Source organism: Tachysurus vachellii, chromosome 14 (assembly GCF_030014155.1).
Source record: "Tachysurus vachellii isolate PV-2020 chromosome 14, HZAU_Pvac_v1, whole genome shotgun sequence".
In the NCBI taxonomy this organism is placed as follows: domain Eukaryota; kingdom Metazoa; phylum Chordata; class Actinopteri; order Siluriformes; family Bagridae; genus Tachysurus; species Tachysurus vachellii.
Genome location: NC_083473.1, coordinates 15,269,670 through 15,281,943, shown reverse-complemented (window position 1 = coordinate 15,281,943; position 12,274 = coordinate 15,269,670). Strand labels below are relative to the sequence as shown.

Here is a 12,274-nt window from a genome sequence, read left to right as displayed (position 1 = left end):
GCAGCAGATAAAGAGAAAGTCTCCTTCCTCATTACCTTGCTCTCTCTGTCTCCCTTTCCTATATTAATGAGTCCCTGAGGAGCTTACCTCAACTTTGTTCTCTATGTAATCCCATATCCCCAGCACCACAATCCTGAAGACAGTCTGAGAGAGACAGAAAGATAGACAGAAAGAGAGAGAGAGAGAGAGAGAGAGAGAGAGATTGGCGGAGAGCAGACAGAGAAAAGTCACAGAGAACAGAAGAACAAAAACAGATTTTTCACAGACCATTCACATATGTTTTAAAAAGAAGTGCTTCATCTAAAGCAGAAAGTATGCATAGAACGTAGAGGAGAATCCATAAAGAAAAAAGACAGACCCATGCACATTTCCAGCCCAATCAATGCAGAAAATCTAGATAATGAGTTTGCAGAAGAATTTCTAATTGGATGGCAAAATACTAAATTAAAAGGATTATGAGCAGCAGTAGAAGCTATTCAAATCACTACTGCTTGCACATGCTGAATGAGTTGTAGGAAAATGAACACCTCAGCAAAACAGAATTTAAACTTTCATTTCTTCATCAAAATTTTGTTCCATCATAAATTACACATTTTCATACAACAGAAATTCATTTAAATCTGTCTGTGGGACTTTGATAGATAAAAGACAACTAAAATTGATCAGGTTTCCAAGTCATACACACACACACACCCACACACACACACACCTCAGTGAAGAATATGGAGAGAATGACTAGGCTGATCCAGTGAATAATGCCAGCAAACTGGGACGCATTGGTAACTGAGGACATAAGACACAAACAACAGGAAGCATTTAATCAAAATACCACAGAGTTTTGTCAAGACGTTCTAACTGCTCAAATAAAATTTAATTCTCTACATGTACAGTACATGTACTTAAAGCATACAGGTTTAATAATACAGACGTTTCTTAATTCATTTCATCACATGCTAAAATTAATGGATTTGTAATGAACTTCACATGAACACTGTTTCCTTACTAATGACCTTAAATGAACACCTCTAGGGTAGAAGGAAATTTCCCACACATAGCTGCCTCCTATTCAGATGACATGAAAGGCTTTGGCTCCTATTAAAACATCCGTCTGAACTGAAAGCATGTCAGGTATTTATGTTATTCAGATACACCCGTCCACTCCCACAGGGCCAGTCAAGCTCACTCTCAGTGCTTTACCTCTGCCTGCTTGTCTATTTATCAGCCCAATTATGGATAATCACTGTGCTGCTTTCAGCTGTCTCCCTTCTGCTTTACTTTTTCTTCATACACCATCTCCTTGCCCATCTGTCTTTGTTTATCTCGTTCGCTAATCTATCCATCAGTCCATTCATCTCTCTCCATCCGTTAATCCAGGTGGCTGCGCTGCTGTCCCTTCATCTACTCTTCTGCTAATCTCTAGCTTGGCATTTGTCTTCCTCTCACCCATTCCTTCTCAATCTGTCTAGTAGGACTTTTAAAAGGCCAGACATGACACAGGGATTGAGGCTGACTTATGGCTGCTGTCATCTATGCTATAGCTGTGTGCTGTGCTCTAGGCTATGTGCTGGTGTGTGGACCACTTGTAATGAAGAAGAGCATGTATCTAGTCTCAGATCATGTAGACCTGCTTGGCTCACTGTGGTATGATGCAATAAGGTCACATGGGAAAACACTTCTGCTGTATTTTCCAATTTTTCCAAGGCATAGACTAAGTCAGCAATGACAGGAAAGCTCATGATAATTGTGATGTGTAATTGTGGGTATTCATGCCAATCAAATATACAGAACAAGTTTCAACAGTACAGCTTTTCAATAATACCGGGGCAGTAAAGTATTAGATTGTACCACTGCGGAGAAATGTGATTAAGGTTGATTAAGGTATTGCTACTGACTAAGACATAAAATGTGTCATATTGCAACAGCACAAAAAGCTGTTTAAGAATTTGATGGCAATGCTACTGACTACACCAATGTGCTGTGCATCAATCAATCAATCAATCAATCAATCAAGCATTTATTATTTATTCATTCATTCATTTTCTACCGCTTAGTCGAACTACCTCGGGTCATGGGGAGCCTGTGCCTCAGGTGTCATTAGGCATCAAGGCAGGATTACACCCTGGACGGAGTGCCAACCCATCGCAGGGCACATTGCAGGGCACTCTCATTCACTCACACACTACAGACAATTTTTCCAGAAATGCCAATCAACCTACCATGCATGTCTTTGGACCGGGGGAGGAAACCGGAGTACCCGGAGGTAACCCCCGAGGCACGGGGAGAACATGCAAACTCCACACACACAAGGCGGATGCGGGAATCGACCTCCTGGAGGTGTGAGGCAAACGTGCTAACCACTAAGCCACCGTGCCCCCCCGCATCTATTATCCAAATCATAATGCGCAAAGAATTGCTGTCGGAAAAAATATATTCCATTATTGGTCAGAATATATCAAAATAAAAGATTCCCACCCCAGAGAATCTCTGTGATTAGGCACCTTGGTACGGTTTTATTTACAGAGGTATCTGAACACTCTGGGGCTGCAGCCCCTGGGTCAGTTTGGATGATCTGGTACTCACACTGCAGGAGCCGGGTGTCGATGAGCAGCTCCAGAGTCAGCAGCACCACCACCAGAATAACACACGCCACCAGCAAACAGTTAAAACCTGCACTCAGCAAACACACCTGCCAAAGAGCTGCCCTCCTCCCACAACATGGCTTCAGCCAGTTAGACCTGGGAGATATAAAAGAACAAAAGAGAGAGAGAGAGAGAGAGAGAGAGAGAGAGAGAAACATAACTCATCATATCTCCTTTAAATCTATGCAGAATAACAGATTGTAATCTTACAGAATCTTATTTTAATTTACATGCAAATGATGTGAGGGCAAAGGAGGCAAACTGTGTGCAGAAATTAACCACAGTATACATTTCTGTTCACTCTGCCTGTAGGGGACATCCTTCTGTGCATGTAAAATCATATCCTTCATACAGTCAAGTGCAAAAATTTGCAATCAATCCAGACATGAAATGTAATTTACTGCATTTTATAAGATATTGAATGTGTGAGGTTTCACAGATTTTTTTAGAATTATTAGTAAAATGCTAAGAATTAAAACGACTCATTCAGGCACTTCTTTTTCCTTTTACATCCTCTTATTTAAATGTTTTTTTTGGTCACACATATAAGCTCTAGAAACCTCTACACCTAACTGTGTATGGAATATATAAATATATAAAAATGGACATGTACAAAATGGTACTAGATTATATTCTTTTTTTATTTCCAGAAGACCGTACTTTAAAAAAAAAAACAGAAACTTGCAATCACTGTGAAATTTCTTATTTCACAGCTGCAATTTCTTCTGTAATAAATGAGAATAAGCAAACCCTCTCCTGGATCAGCTCTAATTGGTTCCTTTCTCATTTATCTGTGGTACTCACATTTTGTCACATTTTGTGGGACCTCGTCCTGAACGGAGATCTGTATGATTAATAGCTTATGCAGTCAATGTCGTCGTCTTACTCTCTCTCTCCTTCTCTCTCTCTTTCTTTCTCTCTCTGCTTCCCACCCTCCTTTTCTCCCGCCTATAAACACTGGCTAATTGAATTGCCCCGTTGATGGCCTTTTTCACTCCTATGCTCTCTGTATTCCTGTCACTCTCCTGTTTCCTCATCCTTTCTCACTCTCACTGTTTCTTTCTCTCTCTCCTCATCCCACCGTCTGCTGCTGTATTGCTGCCATCAACAATCTCTGTTTTGGCACATTTAACGGAAACAAGGGGATATTCATTATCAGGAGCATATGTCATTATCTGCATTTCCTGATCACAGGAACAACCTTAGAGAATCTATTTTCTGCAATTTGGCCAGACGAAAATTAAAAAAAAAAAACAGAAAAAGATCTGCATCCAGGAGCTTTCTGGAATTCATTCAATTTTGATGTCTCTCTTTCGATTAAACGCTGACTGTGTCTAATATAACACTTCATATGGAGAAGAATCATTTGCGTAGTATGTTCCAGTGCAAGCTCCAAGCTTGTACCATACAAGCTGTGCCTTTCCATGGGAGCGGATCCTGATCTTGGCAGGATCGGACTGGGCCATTCGTGGAGCCTGTCTAACCTCATCCTGTGTCCCGGTCCCCACACACACACACACACACACACACACACACACACACACACACATACACACACCATCTGGAAGCCACAGACTCCAACCCTCAAAAGAAGCCAAAAAAGATGATTGCTTAACAGCATGACTTTGCCTACATTTGATTAGCCAGACAATGCTTACATGCTTCAGTATTTGCCCTTGTGCTGTGCAAGCGAGAAGGACAGAGAAGACACACGAGCGGACTGGGTGGCTCAGAGGCGATGCCTGATTATAGCACCTTAGCACTTGCAGTGCTTCGCTCTTCCCAAAGTGCACACTCCAAATCCCTTGATAGTCTGCAGGTTGTTCTCTGATCAGCTGATTCTGCACTGATTCAGTATGTTTTAAAGTGCAGCTGGGGATCCACAGTATTGCTCTATGTGGTCTGATCTGAGTAGCAATTTTGCTTAACAAGGATAAGAATAATAGCTGATCACCAAGTCTGTCATAAATCTAAAGCTTCCATTCTTCTCCTTGTCCCTTCAGTCTGGCTGGGTGACAGAGAAAGGGAGCTGGGATTTATGGCAAAATAAAGAATAATAGAAGAGTAAATGTCTGTGTTTGTTCAGAGCGGCAGAACAGGCAGGCGAGCTGATTTAGCCAGAGTTCACACAGATATCTTAGGAGGATTCCAACAGCACACCAACACAAAGAGGCCTGATGGACCTTCAAATGATGTCAAAAGGCTTAAACATAGCTGTGGGCCTTAAGACTGAACATCATCTGTAGGTCATAGACAAACTATTGATTGGCACCTACATTTTGACTTTGTTTGTGGAAATATATCAGACTTAATACTGCTTATTTTAATACTCTAAAACAAAATCTTATATGTAGTCACACTTCAGGTTAACAAGTTCAGTCCGTATCCGTGCAGGTTTTTCTCACCATTGAATGAATCAGAAACCACAGACCCCTGACATAACGAAGGAGGGGATATCCTTTGGAGAAAAGAGTGAATCATAAGTGTATATGTTCAGACGTATCAAGATCAGAATCAGACAGTAGGGCCACAACAGTAAAAATGTGTTATGATCAGATCAGGCAGTAGAAAACACCTACAGTTACGTTACTATAATTTTTCTTTTGTTTTTGTTAAACTTGAAAAAGGAAGTAATGTGCCAAAGTAAACCAGTTATTCAGTGGATTGTTTCTCACGTGGCCTTCACTTCATTTACAAGTGAAACAAAAATCTTAGGAAATGGATGCAATGTGAAAAATATTTCACACCTGACAAAACAGACTGAACTCTCAGTACCAAACGGTATCGCCTGAGACACAAAAGCAACGCAGAAGACAAGTCCTCCGAGACATATGAGAGATGTCAGTTCACTAGCTCTACAGTGTCACTGTCACTGATGCAAGAACCAAGTACACAGACAAATATGCAGCCCTACCCACAGAAAAACAATTATCATTCACATCGTTGTAAGATAGTTTCTATGTTTGGCTTAACTGGGACACAGTGCAACCTTTGGCGTATTATGACAATGGGAATGATTTATAGACAACATTTCACACCTTGCTGTGAGCACAAGACTCTGTTCCAGCTTTTCTTCTAATTGCAAACTAATATCGGAAAGGTGTGTGTGTGTTTGTGTGTGTGTGTGAGAGAGATAGAGATGCCAGAAAGATGCGAGGTTTACAAAAATGACAATTTTTTAATTTGTTCACATACTGTCAGCACAATTTAATGTATCATACACATGAAAAAAATTAATACTGTCACTTAAATGCCACTTAATTTATTGTAAATCATTTCCATGAGAATTGCACAGCTGTTGATGAAAATACATCAAACTCTTAGCAGGAATGTTATCTTTACCAAAAACCATACATTTTCAAATAAAAATAGAAAAAGTGTTCAAAATGTAAAAAAGGAAATCATGCATATTGACCATTAATATTTTGATCTTTATATACATAGAATCCCATTGTCATGTGCACAATTTATTGAATCTTTTACACAAAATCATATGATGCTTTTCTTGTCCTGTCCAGGGTTTTACAGAGGTGACAGGTATTATAGACTGCAGGACATGCAAAGTGTCTAATTCTAACAGGAACTGTGGTATTGGATTCAAGTTGACCTCCAAGCTAAAACAGGAGTCTAGGAGCCATCTGGGCTCACTGACTCAGTCATCTACAACATTGGTATAAATCAAACTCAACACCAGATCAGACTTCAGGACAATGACTGCAAACTGACATACAGATCAGACTGGATTTACAACCAAATTCCATAAGTGACCTGAATAATTGAAGAAAAATAAACTACATGTTTAGATTGTAACAGACAGATAAGAATGGATTTTATTTTAAGCCTCTTGGAATAACCCCAGGTCTATCCATGGTATGGTGTTACTATGTACTTACTGTACACTGTTCAGCTTAACTGACTCTATTTTTGAATTGTGGTGTCAGCCATTTACACATTTAACCTTGTGTCCAAACTTAAGGTAGACATCGTGAACATGGGATAGATAAAGATAGATAGCATAACACATCATAACTTGATGGATTACAGTAAATAAGTCTCAGTTCAGGTAACAGGAAAGGTAAAAACTTTAATCCCCAAACTGCACAAAGGATTTAGGGCCGTAGATAGGAACTAAATACCAGCCAGGGTTTTTTCAGGTAGTATATTATAAAGATTTGATAAAATATATAGTCATTACATCACACAGAGTAAAGAGTTTGTATGTTGCATTTAGTAATATACAGCTAATCAACAATCACAGATAACAGCGATATGGCAGCAATTAATACTGGCATTACAAAAACCATACATTTGAATGTGATATAATGGTGTACTTTTTTTCTCCAGGTATCCTGATGTTTGTTTTGGATTTTTGTCAGTAAATCTCTCCCCCAGTTTATTTCCCCATAATTTTTCAACTTTTTGCTTGTATCTTGTATCTGTTTCTTCCTTTTCTGAATTATTGCCTTCACTGTCGGTAATGGTATCCATAAATACTACTTATCTTTCTACATGCTTCTCCAGCTCTGTGAAAGGTCAATATATTTAGTTTTGTTGACCCCATTAACTCTTAACTTAAGCACTCACAGGAAACTGCTTGAGAGGTTTAGCTTGTTTGAAGATTCCATGTGTTGACTGTTTTGAGTCATTAGTCTTTTTTAACAAGGAGTCGAGCATGTCACTGATAAAGCAAGGGTTTGAGCTTACCATAAATATAACTGCTGACTCAATCTGTGTAATATTTCTGCACAATACCAATAAAATAACAGGGAGCTTTATGATCTATAAAGTATAAACTCTAAAATAGAGGTACATCAGATTTTATACTGACACCAAGGGGGATGCAAATTTTTGCACACAATTAAATTCCAATGGCCTAAAATGAAAATGGTGCTAAACAAGATAATGGCGATGGTACCAAAACTTTATTTGTTAAAAATAATCTAATTTAACACTATCGATGGTGTTTATGGGACACAAAGATAGCAGTGACAATAGATTTATCTGAAAAAACAATAAATGACCAAACAAGGGAAGAGACAGGCATGTAGGATTCAGGATTAAATTAAGTGTCTGAATGTATACAGTTTAATAATTCATTCTAACAAGTACCCTTCAGCAAAGTGAAAGAAATATATTTAATAAAAGCATTGAAAAATTGGGTCCGGGTGATGGATTGAGGAGAGATAGAAACTTCATTTCACACAAGCGGCCTTAACGGCCTGCTGCAGTATTTATGAGGAGATGAGACTCTGATTGGGGCAGAGAGAAGAGAGAGATGAAGAAAAGAAGAAGAGCAAGACTCTTGGCAGATCACACTGATGTGGGAATGCAAGGTTTTTCTGCCACTTAGATCACTGCTCTGATTTGAGGGCCTGATGGATGAGTCTATGAGGCCTCAGACATCACAGATGGCTCAAGTGAGGAAGGGTGACACAGTTTTGTAGCAACGTGAGGATACAAGTGGACTTTGTTGTAGAAATAGGGACACTGAAAGTTAAATGTGGCTGGTGACCCTGAATCAAAATCTGTGTGACGTATAAGCAACTGGGGTGAGGAAAAAAGTCTGAAGGGACTAAAACACTCCTAATGTTGCCCTATAAACAGAATCAAAGGACAGAGCATAAAAAATGAATATCTATCAATGTGAATTGCAGAAAGACATTAGTCAGTATGTTGTATAAGTGTGAGGAAAATAGAAACACATTATTTTCCAGTCACATATCCTCTGACCCACCCACTGCACTTCCACACCATAATAACTATAATAACCCGTAATAAGCTTATTTATCGTATACAGTACACACATACATAACTCCCACCATCCCCAGTGCAAACTCTCAATTGCAAAGCCTCATTTTACTCTACTTTTCTTGCTGAATGTTTTTTTACATTCATATTCCTCACATTGTTTTTAACAATTCTTATGGATGTAGATCTGGCAGGATGAAATGACTGGGCTACACTGGACAAGATTATAAAGATCAACATCATCAGCAGATCCACTGATTTGTTTGACAAAGATTAAACTGACTGCCGAGTCAGAGGCGATCAGAGGAGGCTGAGAGCTAAGTCAATAGCAGACAGATGTAATGTGCTACCAGAAATGACCATCAGTTTTATTCCTCTATGGAGCAGGGAAAGGAAATGTGAATTTGCTTTGTGCCATCATGGTAACATTTATTCATTTATTTGCAGTAACCGCTTTATATTGGCCAGGGACACACTGGATCCAGAGTCTATCCTGGATAAACAGGTGCAGTCCATCACAGGCGACCATGCACACACAGACATCTATTCCCAGATTTTGGGAGAACCCTGAGAGAGAAAACTAGGAGAATGTTCATACAGTCAGTAACAGTGACTCAGAATCAGACTGTGGACCCTGGAGCTAAAGCATCATTAGCTACTGCATGTGTTCCACCATCTTGCTGACTTATTTTTAGACCTGACTGCAAATAAACATCCATTGCAATATATCAGGTGTATAAATTTAGCAAATATGGATTAATCCTGGTATTAACTTACTCTATTAAACATGAATTGCTTATTCATGCTAAAGCTTAAGGTTTTTTGGTAATAAGAAGTAATACAGTAAACAATACTAGTTTAGCATGCATCAAGGAAAAGGGTTAATAAACTTCAAGATTTATACCTGAAAGCAGCAAAAAGCTGTAGGTGTTATTATACTGTAAGTAACTATGAGATCTCTATTTCACACAGACTCAACCTTTCCTTCTTTCAAAACAGTATTTATAATATTACTAATGACTGGAAAAATTCAGTCTCACCGGAAGTCTGAAAAATAGACCTGGCCAAGCCGCAGACATTTCATCAACAGAAGCAGCTCACAGTCGATCACTACTCTGGCAAACCTATTAAGTATCCCAGCACATCGATAGAGATCTTTCTATTTTTTTTTAAAGAAATTTCCTTCCCCTTAAAAATCATGAGATAAATATATAATACATTTTCATTTGCCATAATAACCATTTATTAAGTACAACCAATTCTTTCTAATTACTTTTTCATGCTCTGATAATAACATGGCCTTATGGTTTCATCACATTAGAAAGCCTGACTAATTCACACAGACTTTCTGACCCCAGTATTAATGGAAAGAAAATGACAGACTAGAGTTGTGTTGCTCAATTCAAGTCCAGTGGATCGCTATGACTGACTGGTCAGCTAATTATCAAGTCCTTTATGAGCTGATTCAGGGCTGGGAGAGGACATGTATAACACCTAAAATGTGCAGAGCAAGAGATCCCCAGCACTGGGAACAAAATAAAAAAAGCAGAAGTGTTAATAGGTTGAAACAGAGATTTCTCCCCTCTTCTAATACTGATGATGAGTTGTATCAGTAGATAAATGAGCAATAGTTCTGTGACTCTCCAGGGCTGTGACTGCATGTGTGCACATTTCCTTTTTTTTTCATCTCATGGACAGCAGTGTAGATGTGTGTGACTTTGAACTAAAAGGAAAAATGCTATAAAAAAGTATTCAGCCGAATTGTTATTTTTTCAACAAAATGTATTGGAAGAACATAAATTTGTTTCAACGTCCATGCAGTGTATCATCACAGAAGTGAAGATATGTAGTCATGAGAAAAAATGATGGTCAATTAAAGGTCAATTAGGTCAAAAATTAAATATTCAGTTTGTTATTACACAATTACATTTTAGAGATCATTTAAAAAAAGGCCATTCTTTTTGTTTTTATTTGTTTAATTATATTACTCAAATCCTCCAATATTTTTAAAATTAAGGTAGCCCATATTTTTAAATATATTTAAAAAAAAACCCACAGGCTTCCTGGGTGTCTTAATTCTTTCACATGACCGTTCATTTACATTTACTGCATTTATCAGGTGCTCTCCAGATCCTAAGTGAGTTAGAAAAATTAAAAACATCCTCATGTTAGAGCAGTTAATAATACAGTGCTGTCATAGAAGTATTGTTTGTTTTAGGAATCCTGTTTTAAAAAAATATTTTACATACTGGTCAGGATCACAGTGAATCAGGAGCCTATCCTAGCAACACTGGGCTTAAGAAGGGAGAAGTCAGTCTGGATAATAAACCCAGGCAAATACACTTATTGATATCATGCACAACTATATCCCCATTAACTAATAATTACCATGCACAGGCAACAATAATGTCGCAATAAATTTGCATATTTTTGTATTGTATATAATTTTTCATTATGAACATTTACATGACTGAGTTATTTGCACATACATGCATATATATGGACAGTATATGCACAGATCACTTTATCTGTACTTATCTGTAAAATCTGCACAGTACCTGCACAGTATTTGTATCTATCTTTAGTTCATTCTTATACGGTGCTCAAGTTGCTTTGCATCATTCGTATGCTGCTGGAACAATTTCCTTTCTGGAATCAATAAAGTGATATCTCATCTTATCTTATCTCATATTCTATTATAATCTACTGTAGGTTGAAAAGATTATTGCTTGAAGACTATTACATGCACCTTGAAGATTATAACTGAACGTTATTATTTTATGCACATTGAACATAATTTTTTAATAAGAACATGGAATTGAGAGGTCTAATAAGGAAGGTCTGATGGAACTGAGTATCTACCAACTTGCACAGGTTAATTTCTGCTCCCTAAAACAAGATCTCCTAAAAGCAAATCGTAATCTCGTCAAATGCAAATAAAAAAAAAATAATTATGTCAGTTACAAAAAAACAAAGATATTGTCCACTGATATTGTGCTTGCTTTAGCTGATAATTTCAAAGTTAAGTGACAAGGCAAGAAATCACAAGCAGTGATAAATGTGATGTTCATCCTTGTGTCATAACCCACTTACAAACCTCAACAGTTCAACAAGCAGGAAGAGCTAGAAAACCAACTAAGGACTAAGCAAAATATGTGCTGAATGTGCTTTTGCGGTTGTTGTCACAGTTAATCAGTTTTACATTTGAGAGGTTCTTTATTAGACACGCGACTACACACCATTACTCTCGCAAATTTATAGCAGAAATGTGAAACCAGGAAAAAGTATTTGTCTCTTAATCCCTTAACTACCATAAATAATGGGTCAGTTGGGAGAAATCCTCAGTGATTTGTGAAATGAAGTTGCTTCCACAATGCGATTCTGACAAAAGACACATTATGAAGGCATAGATCATTTAAGTCTGTTAAAGAGTAGTCAGTGTAAAACACTGCGCATGTTCTTTATGCAGTACTAGATATTGCACCATAATCTTTTCTACTTTAGCACAGACAACTCTTTATAGGAATAAAAGCACCACTGTGCCAAAAAAGGAGGTCAGAATTCAGGCCTGCTCTTTCTGAGGAAAATTGGCTTTTAATGCACAGAAAATGGAAATAGATCTAACCTGCATCTGCCTAGCAGTCAACCAGATATTTTCAATTACATCTAAGTTTCCCGGACATTTCAGCCTTTCAGCTGGAAAAGCAAACTCCATGAATAATAACAAATTCTCACTGAGCCCAAAATGTCACCCATATCGAGTGGTCATATGGTATGAGGCACTGATTCTGAATGAAATCAAAGCAGCCTGCAATATTTAACATGATAAACTAAACAGCATCAAATGCAATTTATTCAGGTTAATGCACTTCATGAATAAGTTACTC

The 12,274-nt window shown here is 37.9% G+C and overlaps 1 protein-coding gene across 1 annotated transcript in view; it reads right to left on the bottom strand.

The window, feature by feature from the left end:
• tmem266 (transmembrane protein 266) overlaps positions 1-12,274 on the bottom strand; it is a 45,017-nt gene that overhangs the window by 12,353 nt on the left and 20,390 nt on the right. Inside the window, exons 4-6 of the mRNA XM_060887019.1 lie at positions 2,581-2,735; positions 710-783; positions 88-144 (exon numbers count right to left, since the gene is read on the bottom strand). Of these exons, the coding sequence (XP_060743002.1) occupies positions 88-144; positions 710-783; positions 2,581-2,735 (286 nt within the window). The remainder of the gene's footprint in view (positions 1-87; positions 145-709; positions 784-2,580; positions 2,736-12,274) is intronic.